The sequence below is a fragment of the Salmo salar genome, chromosome ssa29 (genome assembly GCF_905237065.1).
Source record: "Salmo salar chromosome ssa29, Ssal_v3.1, whole genome shotgun sequence".
Classification (NCBI taxonomy): Eukaryota; Metazoa; Chordata; class Actinopteri; order Salmoniformes; family Salmonidae; genus Salmo; species Salmo salar.
In genome coordinates this window covers 25,182,160-25,201,904 of record NC_059470.1, presented here as the reverse complement: position 1 = coordinate 25,201,904, position 19,745 = coordinate 25,182,160, and the positions used below count along the sequence as shown (strand labels likewise).

Sequence of the window (19,745 nt, the reverse complement as noted above, 5' to 3'; positions counted from 1 at the left end):
CTGACTGAGTAATCACAGCAACACAGAGGCTGTGGATGTATAGGCCTTCTATACCCACTATCCAGTCTAGTTGTTTCAGATATCTGTCACATTTAGACATGCGCTCTGAATGACTGGAGAGAGAGAGTCATCGACGGAAGATGCAACGACATCAACACAATCTGACTCAATCATTCTCTCTCAGGACCAATTTCTTTTGATTCCCCCCCTGCTGTGGCGGATATTGATGTTTTGCCTCGGCGACTGTGACTTCTCTATTCCCTAGATGGTGTAAACATAAGTGTGAATGTCTCAGTCTCTCAGACAGCTGCGGTCAGGGTCAGGACAGAGCACAGCTGTCGAGATGGGTCTCCCTCCCCCCAGTCAATCCTGTTTCCCCTGTGATTACATGGACTGATCAATGCCCTCCATCTCCCAGCAGCCCTTCATAAATAGCAGGCGTCTGGAAGGACTTGATTCCCCCTCTTCATGAAAAATAAAGGAAGTTGTTAATGCTGTTAGATGGTGTAGCTAGCTGCCTGCCTGGTCCTTAGCAATACTCCAGACATTCGATTTGTAGGATTTAAATAAAAGTCATCATGTTTGCCAGAGTTCCACCCACGACAAAGCAGCAAATGAGTTATTAAATATTTGTGTAAATTAAAGCACATTCTCGGCATACTTCAGACATGTGTGAAAATAATGCCCTCCATATGACTGCCATTACACACAGCCCAATAAAGGAGGTTTACGTATGCAGGGAGAGGATGATTAGAGATGGTGGAGGAACGGTGAAAGGCTCGTTAGGGAGAGGATGATTAGAGATGGTGGAGGACCGGTGAAAGGCTCGTTAGTGAGAGGATGATTAGAGATGGTGGAGGAACGGTGAAAGGCTCGTTAGTGAGAGGATGATTAGAGATGGTGGAGGAACGGTGAAAGGCTCGTTAGTGAGAGGATGATTAGAGATGGTGGAGGAACGGTGAAAGGCTCGTTAGTGAGAGGATGATTAGAGATGGTGGAGGAACGGTGAAAGGCTCGTTAGTGAGAGAAAAAAGAGCAAAACAATAACAGGAAGCAGTAGAACAGAGCTGCACGGCCTCCCGAGTGGCGCAGTGATCTAAGGCACTGCATCGCAGTGTAAAAAAATATAAATAATAGAGCTGCACATGATCATTGTTACTCTGCTCACTTAAAGAATGTTGTTTTTAGTTAAATTAAGCGTAATCTGAAACTCTAATGACTTTCTATTCCCAGGTTGAGACAAAGGGACACAAAGCCAGGTGGAGATTAGCTGGAGATAAGGACAGTGTTTGGTGTGAGTTAGGAGTTATTGAGGTTTACACGGGCAGTAATCAAACTAGCTATTCAAAGCAGCAGTCAAGCAATTCCCTGAGTTTAGCCTTCAGTAAGTCTGTTATATGGCCAAGTGTATTGATTGACAGCCTCCATACAATGATATAGTGGTGGGGGCGTGGCGGTCCTTCCTTACTTAAGCAGCCGTCTCTGGACTTCCTCCCAGGCGGTCTGACGGCTGTTGTCAGTGTACATCCGGAACAGGATCCTTAGGCCACACGCCAGACTGCTGGTCTCCTGCTTCAGCAGATTGGGCTTCGACTTCCCTTTAAAACCTGGAATAGACAGACAGAGAGAGAGCGGTTGCTGTCCGTCACAGCCATTGAGGCCCGTCAACACTAGGGACGACAAACAGGGCATTGTTCCAATTGTTCAGAGAGTTGCATTTGGCTCCAGGACAGATATACCGTGCATCCTGAGGAATTTTAAGATTCAGAAAATCACTCTCCTACTTCATGTAATTCTTGCAGTTTCCTCGAGTGGTGCACTGCAGGGCCATGTAAAGACTATTCTCAGGTACACTGTACAGCGCATTCGGAAACAATTCAATCCCCTTTACTTTTTCCACATGGTGACGTTACAGCCTTATTCTAAAACCAATTACATATATATTTTTTCCCCCCTCATCAATCTACACACAATACCCCATAATGACAAAGTGAAAACAGGTTTAAAGAAATCTTGCCACATTTATTACAAATAAAAAAACAGAAGTACTGTATTCACATAAGTGTTCAGACCCTTTGCTATGAGACTCTAAATTGAGCTCAGGTGCATCCTGTTCCCATTGATCATCCATAAGATGTTTCTACAACTTGATTGGAGTCCACCTGTGCTTCAACAAAGTACTGAGTAAAGGGTCTGAATACTTATGTAAATGTGATATTTTATTTTATTTTTTATACATTTGCAAAAATGTCTAATAACCTGTTTTTGCTTTGTCATTATGGGGTATGTATTATTATGGGGTGTGTATATTGATGAAGAAAAAAAAGATTTAATCAATTTTAGAATAAGGCTGAAACGTAACAAAATGTGGAAAAGTAAAGGGGTTTGAATACTTCCCGAATGCAGTAGATATCTGCCTCTGCTCTGGTGCAGGGCAGTGACCCACCTGCCTTCCATAGAGTGGTCCTCTGCTCGTTGCTAGAGTTGAAGGCCTTGGCGAAGCGGTGGGACTCCAACAGGCAGTCCAGCAGCTTAAACAGCTGTTCTGAGGTCAGGTAGCGGTACATTCCCTGGTCCTGAGTCTCGACACGGACGTCTGCCGCGTCCAGAGCATCTCTCTGGAAAGGACAAACACATACACAAGCTTCAGAGAACTTTCCCAGAATATTCACACAACCAAACACAAACAGAGCCTTCACATATCACTGCTATGTATGACAAATACTTCCCTCCTTCCCTGACATTTACTAGAAGAACATACAGTATAGACATTTCACATTTTCAAGGATCAGAACAGTCCATACAGCCAAACTATTGTCCTTCCACCAAGCCCTGAACCAGTGATACCTCTCATCCTCCATGTAGGAGTGGGACGTTACCTGCGCAGCAGCCAGGTTCTCAGCATCCTCCTTCCTGCTGGTTGCAGGGAAGAAGACCATGTTGTCTATGGTCTGGATCAGCTCCAACTGTACCACACACTTAATGAGCAAGCCTGAGAATAACCTCTGCTCCTGGATCTCTGTGGAACACACACACACACACACACACACACACACACACACACACACACACACACACACACACACACACACACACACACACGATGAGCATAGGGTTGAAAAACACTCCAGTGGTACAAGGTGTAAAAGAGACACTAACTTGTTGGAGTCTGGGTTCTGGGGCTGTCCTCACACATGCCTGCGCTGTACTGACTCTGCCGCCGGGTCTCCATGGCAATCCTCTCCGCACTGTTGATGGAATGCTGGTCCTCGGAACGGGACTGGATGTCCACTGACTTCTGGGAAATTGAGTCCTGAGGGCACATGGGGAGAAGTTATTTTGTCTGGATTGTACTGGGTCTTGTTGTTGTACAGTCTAGTCTAGCATAAGAGATAGACCAGCTACAGACTTAATGAAACCTACAGCTCAGTCAGGGTTTGAAACATACCAGCTGTTTGTCTGATCCATCCTGTGGTGTCATGGGATCTCCCTCTGCTCCTGCTTGTCTCCATGTCAACAGTCTGAGAGGGCAGAGAGGAACAATACGGGACAGGACAGTGTTACTCTACTTATACAGTGTTATGCTACAGTACCATACACACAGACAGTCAGGTATCCCACTCTATCAAGTAAACAACGGCAAAAGCCAGTAAAAGATCATGTCCATTTAATACCTCCCCTCCATCCCTAGAGGACTTCATATGATATCATACTCATCTCGGTGTGCTCCATGTTTCCATCACTAAGTTCAGCAATAACAATCATCACAAACAATATTCCCAGCTGAATCTCAGCCATATGAATAAAGCCTGCATCAGTAGCTTACGCGTGTGGGATGGTGGTCTTGAAGATGTCCAGCATGCAGTTACAGGTCTTGTCCCAGGTCTCCGGAGTAAACTTCTCTCCATTCAGGATGACCACGTTCTCCAGACAGTTGGTGCCTGACCGGGCCAACTGCTCATTATCTAGGGGGAGAGAGAGAGGAGAGAAGAAGTGAGGGAAAGAGAAAGACAATTAATGTGGAGAGCAGGAGAAGAGAGAGAAGAAAGAGTGGAATGTGGATTGAGAAGAAGAGGAACTATGCATAAGAAAGAGGGGATGAGAGTGATTGAGGACGGTGTACTCTGTAGAAGTCTAGGACTGGAGGTGTTTGTAGCTCTGCCGCCTGTCCTCACCTTGCTGAACACACCAGTACAGTTGGGACAGGATGTCATCCAGCAGGACGTCACTGAGAGTCTCAAAGTACTGCGTGAACACGTCAGAGATGGCGTAAAGTGCGTGGTTACAGGTCGTCGTCATCCACTCTGCTTTCTGGAAGAGAAAAACAACACAGAAGGGTTACCAGGGTTACACCAGTTCAAGTCATTGTAGCAGCCAAGAGGACAATCGTCCAGTTGGTACTGGATAGTTGTGGAACCAATGATGTAGTGTAACTATGGAAATAGGTGTGGGTTACACTGGAGATAAAGCTGGGTCTTTGGTGAATGGGTGTTTGGGATGTGGAGACTTGCCTCAGTTTGCTGCTCAGGCAGCTTCATGTTGTCAAAGATCCTGAAGACGATCCTGAACAGATCCTGCCACCAGTGCTTCTCAAAGGTGTGTCCATAGGTCTTCATCACCTCAAACATCACCGTCAGACCCCTGACACACACACACACACACACACTTCTTACAATACACCCTTACCATCAGTTGACTTCAGCCTCTAAAATATTCCAATCTATGATGACACAGGACTAAAACTCTTCTCACCTGGTCCTGACGTCCAGTTTGCACCTGTTGATGATGCAGGACAGCTCAAAGAGGATGGGGAACCAGCCCCTCACCCACACCCGGTCCTCTGGGACTACATTCATGTCATCGCTGGTGTAGTCTTTGAATGCCTGCCAGAGAGAAAACAGCATAGTTTACACCATTTCCTGAGAGTTGATACACACGGACACGCAGACACACACGCAGACACACACTCTATAAAGGTCTCTAAGCCGTATTTACTGTTCACTGTAGGCTTTTCCTGAATTTGCCCCACCGCCCACTCAACGGAGGTTTCCGTGTACACACACACACGCACGGAACTAATCCTTTCCTCTCCTCTTGTCCACCCCCACACAAACAAACAGAAAGCAGGCAGTGTGGCTGGAGAGTGTCTGCATAGGGAAGAGACCTTGGAGAAAAGCACTGGCAGTAAGCACCAGTGATGTTTTCTAACATGGGACATTTTCATTATATATATATATATATATATATATATATAAATAGATCATTTGGGAGATGCTGTTATCCAGAGCGACATTGTTTATCTGATGATTAACAAGAAAACGATGAAAGCTTTAGGTGGGTCACAGTACAAAATGTTTTGGGGACCAGTCATGGTCTACCACGAACAACTATGGGCAATACCATTTGATGTTCAGAAATGACTGATATGGTTTCAGCTCTTATCTATGAGACCTGATAATAAACTCAGTCCAGGAAGTGTTTGTAACTGACCTGAGGCCTGTCAGAGACGTATTTGGCGCAGTGGCGGATGAGACGGATGGCCTCCATGCTGGTGTCGGGGAAGGAGGCGTTGCAGGCGAACTCAGACAGACACTTGACTGCATCCTGGAAGGAGTCTATGGTGGCTGGGAAGTGCTTCTCAAATACATTCACTGAGAGAAGAAGAGAAGAGAAGAAGAAGAGGAGAGAAGAAGAGAAGAGAAGAAGAAGAGGAGAGAAAAAGAGAAGAAGCGGATAAGGAGAGAAGAAGCGAAGAAGAGAAAAGAGAAGGAGAGAAGAAGAGAAGAGAAGGAGAGAAGAGAAGATAATAGAAGAAGAAGAGAAGAGAAGAGAAGAGAAGAGAAGAGAAGAAGGAGAGAAAAACAGAAGAGAAGAGAAGGAGAGAAGAAGAGAAGGAGAAAAGAGAAGAGAAGGATAAGAGAAGAAGGAGAGAAGAGAAGAAGAGGAGAGAAGAAGAAGAGAGAAAAACAGAAGAGAAGAGAAGGAGAGAAGAGAAGGAGAGAAGAAGATCAGTGAAAAGGGATGACTGGAGTTAATTTATCTGTTTATCAGAATGATATTACATGGCCCTGTCATCAAAAACACTAAAATAAACCTCAAGTTGAGGATTACTGAAACAATCATATTGAAATCTAAGCAGTAAATATATACAGTGCCTTTGGAAAATATTCAGACCCCTTGACTTTTTCACATTTTGTTACATTACTGATTAAAGTAAAAAAAAATCCTCAGCAATCTACACAATCTACAATTCTTTCACATGTATTAGAAATAAAAAACTGAAATACCTTATTTACGTAAGTATTCAGACCCTTTGCTATGAGACTCGAAATTGATCTCAGGTGCATCCTGTTTCCATTGATCATTCTTGAGATGTTTCTACAACTTGACTGGAGTCCACGTGTGGTAAACTCAATTGATTGGACATGATTTGGAAAGGCACACACCTGTCTATATAAGGTCCCACAGTTGACAGTGCATGTCAGAGCAAAAACCAAGCCATGAGGTTGAAGGAATTGTCCGTAGAGCTCTGAGACAGGATTGTGTCGAAGGCACAGATCTGGGGAAGGGTACCTGTACCAAAACATTTCTGCAGCATTGAAGGTCCCCAAAAGCACATGACAGCTCACTTGGAGTTTGCCAAACGGCACCTAAAGAGTCTCAGATCATGAGAAACAAGATTCTCTGGTCTGACAAAACCAAGATTGAACTCTTTGGCATGAATGCCAAGCGTCACATCTGGAAGAAACCTGACACCATCCCTACGGTGAAGCATGGTGGTGGCAGTATCATGCTGTGGGGATGTTTTTCAGCGGCAGGGGCTGGGAAATTAGTCAGGATCGAGGCAAAGATGAACAGAGCAAAGTACAGAGATATCCTTGATTAAAACCTGCTCCAGAACACTCAGGACCTCAGACTGCAGTGAAGGTTCACTTTCCAAAGGGACAATGACCCTAAGCACACAGCCAAGAAGTGGCTTGGACAAGTCTCTGAATGTCCTTGAGTGGCCCAGCCAGAGCCCGGACTTGAACCCGATCGAACATTTCTGGAGAGACCTGAAAATAGCTGTGCAGCGACGCTCCCTATCCAACCTGACAGAGCTTGAGAGGATCTGCAGAGAAGAATGGGAGAAACTCTCCAAATACAGGTGAGCCAAGCTTGTGGCGTCATACCCAAGAAGAAAAGTCAAGAGGTCTGAATACTTTTCGAATTCACTGTATATTAAATATAGGTATAAAAATAAAATCTTAAAGATAGACGATAATACAGATCAGATAATGAAGATCAGTTCTTAGCCCGAAACATGGTTGTCTCTGAGGCGTGTCTCAGTAACTCACTGCTGATGTGGCCCGTCGTCTGGAAGGCTAGCTCTACGATGCTCTCATCCTGGTCCGAGGCAGCCAGGTGGAACACTGAGAAGATGTTCTTCCAGCCTGACCGGATGTTCCCCGCCTGTGAGTTGACCATCTGGGCTATACAGCGCACCACCATGTCCCTGATCGTTGGAGATCTGGAGGAGCAGGAAGAGGACATATGGGTTATTCACCTACTGTATGTGAAGGTTGCTTATTGGACTATGAGGAGGATGATCAATAGTGCAGTAGAAGTGAAAGTACCCCTGCTACAGCCTTTACTTAGGCAGTCTGATTATTCCCTTTCGGATGTTGTGACATGATGGGTTCCAACGGCGCCTGTTGTCATAGCAAATAATCTTTCTGTGCTTTGATTAAGGAGAAAGGACCAGCCTCTGCACAGAAGTACTCTCACAAACATACTACACACACACACACACACAGGCTGAGTCTAATGAACATACAGCACTGTGGGGCATCCATGGCTTTGCGTGGCCCCCTGCCATTTCCTCTGAGCTGTAACAGTGGGTGGATTTGGGCCTGGTAGTTCTCCTTCACATCAATGAAAACAGCTTTCAACTGTGAGACTCGGAGCCCTCCAATTTTAAGCTGCTGTATCTGTGTCACTACAGAATCTGAGAAAAGATTCACAGCTTCTACTCAGTTGCCAGAGTGCTTTCCTGGTGCTCAAGCCAAAACCAAGGAGAAATATTCTATAAAATCCCTATCTTGCTCTCTGGGTTAGTTCTGAGTGTGCCAGTTTTCTTCTCCTCAGAGAGCTGGGTGACTGTGGGAGTTTGACACAGTGCAGTGACTCAGTACAGGGAGACTGGCTGGCTGCAGCGCTAAGAGAGACAGGCACTGGAATGCGAACCACAGAGGTACAACACAACACAGACCTTGTAAGGCCAGACTACTATAGCCAAGTGCCTACGCAACTAGGGAGTGTGTACATATACCAGCACACACACGCCTAAGCAAGCAAGCAAGCACAACCGCAAGCTCATTCAACGCAAGTAGGCAGCACACACAAACAAACACTCACACGATACAATCAGGAATAACGTTTACAGCAACATTCTCTTTACCTGTTCTTTTTCATGATGTGCTCGAAAGGCCTCAGAAAGTCCTTCTGGAATCTGAAGTTCGCCAGCTCTCCCTTCTCCAGAAACTTCATGGACAGCTGCCGGAGAGAATCCACGGCAAAGATAGCTACATCCTCATTGGGGTTACATCCAACCTGAACAGGGAGGCAGACACAGCATTTTAACATTTCTACCCCACTCTCTAACATTTAACATCCCCTGTAACATTTATAATCTCTGTCCATCTGTAATATTTAGTAGCCATTCTCTACCTCTTCAGCATTTTCACACTTACACCCCCCACCCCCGCAGCACTCGGGAAGACTAAGGCTAAATTAAGCCCTTAGATATGATTCTTTAGGCCCTGTGCTGTCAAAAATGTGATATTCCTGTCTTTCATATACACTGCTCAAAAAAATAAAGGGAACACTAAAATAACACATCCTAGATCTGAATGAAAGAAATAATGTTATTAAATACTTTTTTCTTTACATAGCTGAATGTGCTGACAACAAAATCACACAAAAATAATCAATGGAAATCCAATTTATCAACCCATGGAGGTCTGGATTTGGAGTCACACTCAAAATTAAAGTGGAAAACCACACTACAGGCTGATCCAACTTTGATGTAATGTCCTTAAAACAAGTCAAAACGAGGCTCAGTAGTGTGTGTGGCCTCCACGTGCCTGTATGACCTCCCTACAACGCCTGGGCATGCTCCTGATGAGGTGGCGACTCCTGGACAGTCTATGGTGCAACGTGGCGTTGGTGGATGGAGCGAGACATTATGTCCCAGATGTGCTCAATTGGATTCAGGGCGTGCCAGTCCATAGCATCAATGCCTTCCTCTTGCAGGAACTGCTGACACACTCCAGCCACATGAGGTCTAGCATTGTCTTGCATTAGGAGGAACCCAGGGCCAACTGCACCAGCATATGGTCTCACAAGGGTCTGAGGATCTCATCTCGGTACCTAATGGCAGTCAGGCTACCTCTGGCGAGCACATGGAGGGCTGTGCGGCCCCCCAAAGAAATGCCACCCCACACCATGACTGACCCACCGCCAAACCGGTCATGCTGGAGGATGTTGCAGGCAGCAGAACGTTCTCCACGGCGTCTCCAGACTCTGTCACGTCTGTCACATGTGCTCAGTGTGAACCTGCTTTCATCTGTGAAGAGCACAGGGCGCCAGTGGCGAATTTGCCAATCTTGGTGTTCTCTGGCAAATGCCAAACGTCCTGCACGGTGTTGGGCTGTAAGCACAACCCCCACCTGTGGACGGCGGGCCCTCATAGAGTCTGTTTCTGACCGTTTGAGCAGACACATGCACATTTGTGGCCTGCTGGAGGCCATTTGCAGGGCTCTGGCAGTGCTCCTCCTGCTCCTCCTTGCACAAAGGCGGAGGTAGCGGTCCTGCTGCTGGGTTGTTGCCCTCCTACGGCCTCCTCCACGTCTCCTGATGTACTGGCCTGTCTCCTGGTAGCGCCTCCATGCTCTGGACACTACGCTGACAGACACAGCAAACCTTCTTGCCACAGCTCGCATTGATGTGCCATCCTGGATGAGCTGCACTACCTGAGCCACTTGTGTGGGTTGTAGACTCCGTCTCATGCTACCACTAGAGTGAAAGCACCGCCAGCATTCAAAAGTGACCAAAACATCAGCCAGGAAGCATAGGAACTGAGAAGTGGTCTGTGGTCACCACCTGCAGAACCACTCCTTTATTGGGGGTGTCTTGCTAATTGCCTATAATTTCCACCTGTTGTCTATTCCATTTGCACAACAGCATGTGAAATGTATTGTCAATCAGTGTTGCTTCCTAAGTGGACAGTTTGATTTCACAGAAGTGTGATTGACTTACATTGAGTTACATTGTGTTGTTTAAGTGTTACCTTTATTTTTTTGAGCAGTATATATATATTTCACACTGAGGTTGGTATAATAGTGTAAAATTGTGAAAATTATGACAATGTCTTTTTAGTGTAAGAGCTGTTTGAAAAGACAGCCTGAAATGTCAGCCTGTTTTGGTGGGATGGAGTTTTGGCCTGCCTGGTGACATCACCAGTCAAGTTCCAAACCTCTCAGCCAATAACAGCTAGTTTTCAGGTTTCCCCTCCCTACTCAGACCACTCCCAGACAGTCCTAGAAACATTTTGGGTTGATAAGTTGCTGTTTGCTCAGAAGATATTTTTTTTCCTTTTTGACCATTTTAATTGAAAATAATCACAGTAAGGTACTTAATTATCACCCAGAAATGATTTCATATTGAGATAAAAATGGCTGCATTGGACCTTTATGCCAGGTGTTGCTAAGGGCAGTGTTACAAAGACTGATTAACACCTAGGTAATCAGGTGTGTGGACTCCCTAACCAACAACAACATTAATCAATCAATTAATGCAAATAAAACAATTTAAAAAACAGAAGTCCCTGACAACCAGAGTTTCCACAACCCCTGTTAAAGTAAAATAAATCCCAAGATGTCCACCTTGTTGAAGTGGTCTCCAATGACCTCCCAGATCCTGGACCACTGCAGTCTGATACGTCCCATGTTGTAGTAGGAGATCTCCACTATCTTCTGCAGGCTGAACATGCGGGGGTGTGTGGGCGAGGCCAGCTCATCCATAGACACAGCACACAACCAGCGCACAAAGTCCACTGAGAAACACAGAGAAACCAGTGTTACTCAACCCTCAGGACAGCCATGGTACAATGCCAATACATCCACATCAGATAAGGATGTGATCAAATACTGTAATTGAATTCAGTTTGGATTTAGAACACTCACCAATTGCATTACCATCCAGTCTGGTAGAACCTGTGAATATTCTGCAAGAACAAGACCATGGTCACAAGTACATGACATTTACAGTACATTCATTGACATGATAGAACATTGTCAGAGCTAAGACCCCAAACCAGTCAGCGGTAATAGAGCAGGAAGAGACTGCTACAGTAACTACCTGTCTACAGCCACCACCACACTCTGGGAGCTGGTCTCTCCTATGGACTCCTGGATACTGAGGATCTGCTTCCGGTCTACTGTCCCACCTGCTGTGGACCACAGGACAGTCAGTCACATCTCCAGCATCAAGCATCATACCAAGCATCTCCAGCATCAAGCATGTTACCAAGCATCTCCAGCATCAAGCATCATACCAAGCATCTCCAGCATCAAGCATCATACCAAGCATCTCCAGCATCATACCAAGCATCTCCAGCATCATACCAAGCATCTCCAGCATCAAGCATCATACCAAGCATCTCCAGCATCAAGCATCATACCAAGCATCAAGCATGTTACCAAGCATCTCCAGCATCAAGCATCATACCAAGCATCTCCAGCATCAAGCATCTGACCAAGCATCTCCAGCATCTTACCAAGCATCTCCAGCATCAAGCATCATACCAAGCATCTCCAGCATCATACCAAGCATCTCCAGAGTCAAACATGTTGTATACTCAAGCACATCACCGGCTTGTTAACAGTTTATTTAGTTTATTTAACAGTTTATACAGTTTATTTAACCAGTGATAAGCACTGACCCAGGCCCAGGTATTCATCGTTGCTCTGCTCCTTGGTGCTGCTGATGAAGCCCTCTTTCCCCCGAACCGTCCCTGAGATGTACCTGGCCTTCACCCCCGTCCCGATCAGCTGGGCCAGTTCCAGCTGACTGATACACTTCATTATCTGTAGGAGGGGGGAGGCAGGTTGGGGCATACAGTCACCCATACATTCAATAAGGCTGCGTTTACACACGCGTCAAAAGAGCTGATGTGATTGGTCAAAAGACTGATTGTGTAAAGCCAGCCTTATTTAGGATTGTTTTTGCACATATCTATTCATTAGTCTTAATTAGTTGAGATAGAAACATATTTTTCACATCGATTGCATCGAAATAAAGAAAAATGGAGACAAAATGATGCAATACATCTTACGACAGCGATACTATAGTTGCTAATACTGATTACAAGACATTGGCAGTATGTCCAGACCTCGTGCCAGGAGTTGCCCAGGTAGTTTCCGTCTGTGTGGGCGACGGTGATGAGAGTCTTGATGGTGTCGATGTTCTTCTGCTTCATCTCAGTGATGCCAGAGCTGGCTGTGAGCAGGGTGAACCGTGCCAGGGCCTGCACATACGCATCCCGCTCAAGCTGTGTGAGTGTGTGAGTGTGTGAGTGAGTGAGTGAGTGAGTGAGTGAGTGAGTGAGTGAGTGAGTGAGTGAGTGAGTGAGTGAGTGAGAGAGAGAGACCATATTCAGTACTATCGCCATTAAGTTAAGGAGCATTCTATCTTTGGAAAACACACCATTTCACCTTTTGATTCATAGCCCCTCATCCCTTTCATTTAATTCATATTAATCCTCAGTGAACACATATAGTGTTAGCGTGCTAGATAGACTACCTGTATGGTGAAGATGCAGGCTATCCGGATAGCAAAGCGTATTCCCTCCAGACAGAGAAAAGCCACCTCAGTGTCGTCACAGTCCTGGAGGCCCACGCTGAAGGCTGCTAGGAACGGAGTCCAGGCCAGCTTGAACATGGGTCTGACGTGCTCCAGGTGTGTGGCGCTGGTGAAGGGAGCCTGGACGTGACTGACAGCCTCCATCAGGGCCTTGGCTGTCTTAGCCATCTGCTCCATCTCTACGTTATACAGTAGCCGCCGCTGTTTCTCACTGGCCACACCTGATCCAGAAACAGAAGTAAAGTCATAGCATGAACAAACCCACTCTGCTTTTCACTGGCCACACTTGGTCCGGGATCTGATACAAGGCTTCCTACATGTTGTGTTTTCAGACGAGTGCAGATTATAAACTAGACGAGAGGAAGCCACCTGCACAAACACGAAAAATATACATCTCTAACTGAAGAGGAAACTTTCCCCGTTGAACAACAGACACCATCTCCAACTGAAGAGGAAACTTTCCCCGTTGAACAACAGACACCATCTCCAACTGAAGAGGAAACTTTCCCCGTTGAACAACAGACACCATCTCCAACTGAAGAGGAAACTTTCCCCGTTGAACAACAGACACCATCTCCAACTGAAGAGGAAACTTTCCCCGTTGAACAACAGACACCATCTCCAACTGAAGAGGAAACTTTCCCCGTTGAACAACAGACACCATCTCCAACTGAAGAGGAAACTTTCCCCGTTGAACAACAGACACCATCTCCAACTGAAGAGGAAACTTTCCCCGTTGAACAACAGACACTATCTCAAACCTTTCCACTGATCAGTAACCCAATCTAATCAAACTACATCTCAATCCCATTTATATCTCTTTGATTGTGATGAGAATTCTATGATCCCCACAAAGATGTCAGATGAAATGACTCGTCAGTTAAATATAAAGCTGATCATTTGCAAAGATCCATTACGCCTCAAAGTAGGCATTTACAGACTGACATGCTCAATTTCAGTCTGTAATGACATTGTTGTGCTAGCAAACACAGAGGAACAGAGATACTCACTGTGCTTGTTGGATTTCAGAGTCATTTCCTTGGTCCCCTTCATAGCGATCTTCTTCCCTGCGATCTCGTCGTAGATGGCCGACAGATACTCCTCCGGTAGATCCTTGCTGTCGTTGATCCCTCTGTTCATCTTGATGTATTGTTCTTTAGTCATCTTGTTCTTAACCTTTGAAAAGTAAAAGATGAGATTTGTTACCCTGTCTGTCTGCCTGCCTACTCTGTCTGTCTACTGTTGTCTGTCTGAAATAGCTAGCATTGACATTCCCCATGTGCCACTGCTGAAGGTCTTCTGTTGAAGCTAAGTGCAGCTCAGGTGATTGTTTCTCTCAGTTCATCTTTCCAAAAACAGGCTGTTGTCTTACCTGCGGACTATGAAGGTCTGTTGTCAACATAATGATTGAATAGGCAAGGACATAGGCAGTGTCTGCACTTGCAAACTCAGTTTGCCTGAAGAGAGAGAGATAGAGAGGAGGGGAGAGAGAGACAAGATAAACAACAGAGATTAAACAATAGTGTATGACTGGTTGTGCTAGACTAGCAGAATTAGACTAGTATTTCTACACTGAATTGTTCATTTAACCCGTTCTGTCATTTCTTGATTTCTTGTTTAGTTTATTTGCCTATTTCCATTTTATTTGCGAGACACCTGCAACTCTGTGTATCCAACCAATAAACTTTGATTTGATTATGATTTAATAAAGATTCAAAACAGTGAGCAATCTGATTGTTGCCATTCAATGTACTTGACATCACAAACAAAGTCTTCTTCTAAATCCAAGATTCCACAATGCCCAGGGCAGTCCACACCACTCCACACTCACCCCTGATTGCATTCCAGATATCTAGCAGCAAATTTCTCCATGAGCCTGTCGATCTTCTGAGCCTCTCCCGGGAGACGGAAGCCCTCGAGGAATGTTCTGAGAGCGTAGACAAAGTCTTTGCCCTGGAAGTCCATCTGGTCCACGTAGGCATACATGACCTCTTTATTGAAGCGATCATTGTCCCCCAGGAACTCACCCACCTGAGTCTGAGAGGAAGGAAGAGAGAGAGAGAGAGAGAGAGAGCGAGAGAGAGGAAGACAGAGGGAGAGTGAGGGATGAAAAGAGAGGGTCAGAAGGGGATAGAGAGAGGCAATGATGTTGAATTCAATCAATAGATAATGATTTTTTTCCTAATGCATGTGCTTCTCATTGGAAGTCAATTAACACATACGGTCCTGACAATGAACTTCAGAGACACAGCACACAGAGAGGAAAGGTCTCTGTTTTCAGTAAACAGGAGCGTTGATGTGTTAAATACATGTTTCAGTCAGTCACTCCTCTGTGCTCTATTCTCCCCGCTCTGTCAGACTCTCTGGCTGTCTGTTTGAGGGCCTCTTGTTCCAAAGCAGATGTTATGAACGCTCTTCAATGCAGATTACCACCGCACCAAGCCCCCCTCGAGGCCAGCCAATCAACCGGGAGAGTGCTTCACTCGTTAAAATAAACATTGAAGTGCGCTCGGGATGCGGGAATTGTCTTGGAGTGGGAGGGTAATGTTGGTGGTTCAACATTAGGAGATAAGTGCCTTAGTGTTTCTATGGGATGGATATGTTCTCCTTTGGGCCTGCAGCTGTGTGGAGGCCGGTTGAGAGAGCCAAATGTGTGAACTGAGAGTTTAATGAGCTAGAGTGGGTATTTGTGTATTTGCTATTCGGATCTCTATTAGCTGCTCCGATCAACCACTCTACTCTACAATCGACAGGTCAGCAGGTAAAAGGTTGACAGAGGAAAGAGCTGAATGAGGTAGAGTGGGTATTTGTTTATTTGGACCTGCATAAGTTCAATGAAATGCAGTTCACTGAAGTAGATTGGGTAAACAGATTTAACAGGGTTCTTTACCGAGTCCAGCCTCTCCTCCTGGTGCAGGAACTGAGCGAGGTCCTCCGGGGTGGTTCCCAGCATACCTTGCTCCTGGAGGTACTGAATGCCCCTCTTTGGTTTCTTGTTGAACCTGACCACAGAACAGAGAACAGGGTCATGTCTAGGGATACAGATTTTGTCAAATTGACATCAAAAGTTGAATTTTCTTGCATTTTCGCTAACCCAAACCTGAACCCTTTTCATAACCTTAACCCAATTCTCCTAACCTGCTACGTAAGGTCTCCTAAATATGTTTAGTAAGGTGGAGGAGGAAGTGTCCCTCCAGAGCCAGTGTATAATGTATATTCTGTCCTAATTACAGTAATGACTTAATTAGTAATTGGCTAATTAATCAACGGCATTAATTGATCAATAGACAGGAGAAATGAAAACTAGCAGGACAACGTCCCTCACTAAAAGGACTGGCATTGTGCAACCCTGGGTGTGAATATATTCAGCTGCCTAAACAGTACAAGGTGAATATATTCAGCTGTCTAAACAGTACAAGGTGAATATATTCAGCTGTCTATACAGTACAAGGTGAATATATTCAGCTGCCTATACAGTACAAGGTGAATATATTCAGCTGCCTAAACAGTACAAGGTGAATATATTCAGCTGTCTATACAGTACAAGGTGAATATATTCAGCTGTCTAAACAGTACAAGGTGAATATATTCAGCTGTCTAAACAGTACAAGGTGAATATATTCAGCTGTCTATACAGTACAAGGTGAATATATTCAGCTGTCTATACAGTACAAGGTGAATATATTCAGCTGTCTATACAGTACAAGGTGAATATATTCAGCTGTCTATACAGTACAAGGTGAATATATTCAGCTGTCTATACAGTACAAGGTGAATATATTCAGCTGTCTATACAGTACAAGGTGAATATATTCAGCTGTCTATACAGTACAAGGTGAATATATTCAGCTGTCTAAACAGTACAAGGTGAATATATTCAGCTGTCTAAACAGTACAAGGTGAATATATTCAGCTGTCTAAACAGTACAAGGTGAATATATTCAGCTGTCTAAACAGTACAAGGTGAATATATTCAGCTGCCTAAACAGTACAAGGTGAATATATTCAGCTGCCTAAACAGTACAAGGTGAATATATTCAGCTGTCTATACAGTACAAGGTGAATATATTCAGCTGCCTAAACAGTACAAGGTGAATATATTCAGCTGTCTATACAGTACAAGGTGAATATATTCAGCTGTCTAAACAGTACAAGGTGGATATATTCAGCTGTCTATACAGTACAAGGTGAATATATTCAGCTGTCTATACAGTACAAGGTGAATATATTCAGCTGTCTATGCAGTACAAGGTGGATATATTCAGGTATTCAGTACATGGTGAATATATTCAGGTATACAGTACAAGTTGAATATATTCAGGTATACAGTACAAGGTGAATATATTCAGGTATTCAGTACATGGTGAATATATTCAGGTATTCAGTACATGGTGAATATATTCAGGTATACAGTACATGGTGAATATATATTCAGGTTTACAGTACATGGTGAATATATATATATATATATATATATATATATATTCAGGTTTACAGTACAAGGTGAATATATTCAGATATACAGTACAAGGTGAATATATTCAGGTATTCAGTACAAGGTGAATATATTCAGGTATTCAGTACAAGGTGGATATATTCAGGTATACAGTACAAGGTGAATATATTCAGGTATACAGTACAAGGTGAATATATTCAGGTATTCAGTACAAGGTGAATATATTCAGGTTTACAGTACATGGTGAATATATTCAGGTATACAGTACAAGGTGAATATATTCAGCTGTCTAAACAGTGCATGATGAATATAGATTTAGGTATACAGTACACGGTGAATATATTCAGGTATACAGTACACGGTGAATATATTCAGGTATACAGTACACGGTGAATATATTCAGGTATACAGTACACAGTGAATATATTCAGGTATACAGTACACGGTGAATATATTCAGGTATACAGTACACGGTGAATATATTCAGGTATACAGTACAAGGTGAATATATTCAGCTGTCTAAACAGTAAAAGATGAATATAGATTCAGGTATACAGTATAAGCAGCACTAGTCTGGCTTACAGGTCAATGCCCTGCTCGATGATCTCCTTCTGTTGTTTGAGAACCTCAAACTGCTCGGGGTTGTCTGTCCCTGACATCTGTGTACTGTAGCTCCCAATGCCGGACGAGGCTGTTGAGTCCAGCGAGTTGATGCTTCCGTAGCGGTTGATGGTCTCTGGGGCCTTCGTCTCATTGGTCTCCTGCTCCGAGGGCTTCTCCTGACCTGGGGACGGAGGGAGAAGAACATTGAACAATCAATGGTCTGAGAGAGATTAGCAAACTCTGTAGTTGGTGTTAGGATCCCAACGCAATCAGCAATCCAGCACAGTCAGTCAGTCAGGCAACACTAAAAGTTTTCTAACAAACTGTATATTTCCTTTTTTAGTCATTATGGGGGTTCAGCCTATAGTTTATAGATCCGGGTCTCTGGGGACTTCACTAATAGTGGGAGGGACTCGCACTGCTGAGAGAAAGACAACGTGATGAACCTGAGGCCTTGTCTGGTGGTATATTGTTTGCTGTGGAGAGCCTGACAGTATCATATACACACAATAAAAAGGTTTGTTATTTAATAAACCAGGCAGCAGTTGAAGCAGTGTGCAGTAACTAACATGGAGGTAGTGCAGGGCGTTGTGTACGGCCTGAGGGGACAGAACAGAGCAGAGTAGCCTAACAGGTCTGATGCTACTGTTCTGTGGGTGAATCAGGTCCATGGTGGTTGCATACCTGGCTGTAACAGACATTGTAAGGGATCTTATTACCCATTGGAAACTCTGTAAAACATTCAGGACACCATCAGGGTAATGTGAGCTGGCAGTGTGCTTCATCTAATCAACAGCTTCAGAGAGCAGACACAGGGTGGGGGGAGGAGGGTGGCACAGCCAGGGTGGGGGGAGGAGGGTGGCACAGCCTGGGTGGGGGGAGGAGGGTGGCACAGCCAGGGTGGGGGGAGGAGGGTGGCACAGCCAGGGTGGGGGGAGGAGGGTGGCACAGCCAGGGTATTAGGAGGAGGGTGGCACAGCCAGGGTAGGTAGCAAAGCTCTCATAGAAACATGTGGGGAAAAAACTGGTTAGAATAACAACTTACAGTCAGATGTAGGTATTTGAAATGTACATAGAGCTGTGCTCCAAATCTATCCAGAATCTACAGTGTTCTAAGGCAAATAACAGAAGGCTATGCAAATGAAAGGAAGACAAGATGTCTAACACCCACAGTACTACACACAGTCAGCGTAGCCCCCTCCACCCTCTAATCTAGGCCCAATGACTCCTACTGTTGCTACAGCAACCAGTCTATCAAACACTCCACAACTTTGTACCGTTACCTGCTCTTCCTGTGATGTCAGATCAGTACAACCAGAGAACAAAGAAAGATAGACCCGAATTAAGAGAAAGTGGAGAGTAGAGCAGTATTATCTATGTAAGGATGTAAAACATATTTTTAGAACCCCAAATGATATGCATTAGCTGAGCTATCTACATGGAAAATAGCATAATAAGGATACACTTTCACTGACTCAGAAAAACACATTTTGTTTGAAGTAACCTAAAAGCGTAACAATACGCTTTTAGCAGCCAATACGGCATACTTTCTAGACTCAAATTTGTCTACTTGTCTTCAGCATTGTCACTAAATGAGTTGGCACTAGCTGTACTTTGGCATGGTGACATCCCCTCTAGCAGAGGTAGTTTGTGAATTCAGCTACCTTCCGTGCCTTGGTAGAGTTAGCTCTCTGAGTGCCAGAAGGTAGCCTGAGGCTAGCGCTGTGTATCCTCTCTGAGGGGAGATATCTGGCAACGCTCTCAGAGCCTCAACTTCCCTCCC

General features: G+C 44.7%; 1 protein-coding gene across 3 annotated transcripts in view; it reads right to left on the bottom strand.

Moving 5' to 3' along the window:
* The window catches only part of LOC106590401 (brefeldin A-inhibited guanine nucleotide-exchange protein 1), a 95,080-nt gene that overhangs the window by 15,589 nt on the left and 59,746 nt on the right, over positions 1 to 19,745 (bottom strand). For 2 of the 3 annotated variants that reach the window (XM_014181380.2, XM_014181383.2), the window contains 23 exons: positions 17,942 to 18,143; positions 15,794 to 15,905; positions 14,735 to 14,940; positions 14,276 to 14,360; positions 13,914 to 14,079; positions 12,844 to 13,124; positions 12,434 to 12,592; positions 11,984 to 12,128; positions 11,401 to 11,491; positions 11,226 to 11,266; positions 10,926 to 11,095; positions 8,441 to 8,592; positions 7,338 to 7,510; positions 5,491 to 5,651; positions 4,753 to 4,883; positions 4,512 to 4,641; positions 4,176 to 4,311; positions 3,827 to 3,965; positions 3,449 to 3,521; positions 3,160 to 3,313; positions 2,880 to 3,019; positions 2,447 to 2,618; positions 1,469 to 1,607 (listed from right to left, as the gene is read on the bottom strand). In XM_014181380.2, the coding sequence (XP_014036855.1) occupies positions 1,469 to 1,607; positions 2,447 to 2,618; positions 2,880 to 3,019; positions 3,160 to 3,313; positions 3,449 to 3,521; positions 3,827 to 3,965; positions 4,176 to 4,311; positions 4,512 to 4,641; positions 4,753 to 4,883; positions 5,491 to 5,651; positions 7,338 to 7,510; positions 8,441 to 8,592; positions 10,926 to 11,095; positions 11,226 to 11,266; positions 11,401 to 11,491; positions 11,984 to 12,128; positions 12,434 to 12,592; positions 12,844 to 13,124; positions 13,914 to 14,079; positions 14,276 to 14,360; positions 14,735 to 14,940; positions 15,794 to 15,905; positions 17,942 to 18,143 (3,358 nt within the window). The remainder of the gene's footprint in view (positions 1 to 1,468; positions 1,608 to 2,446; positions 2,619 to 2,879; positions 3,020 to 3,159; positions 3,314 to 3,448; positions 3,522 to 3,826; positions 3,966 to 4,175; positions 4,312 to 4,511; positions 4,642 to 4,752; positions 4,884 to 5,490; positions 5,652 to 7,337; positions 7,511 to 8,440; positions 8,593 to 10,925; positions 11,096 to 11,225; positions 11,267 to 11,400; positions 11,492 to 11,983; positions 12,129 to 12,433; positions 12,593 to 12,843; positions 13,125 to 13,913; positions 14,080 to 14,275; positions 14,361 to 14,734; positions 14,941 to 15,793; positions 15,906 to 17,941; positions 18,144 to 19,745) is intronic. The other variant, XM_014181382.2, reaches the window with a different exon arrangement.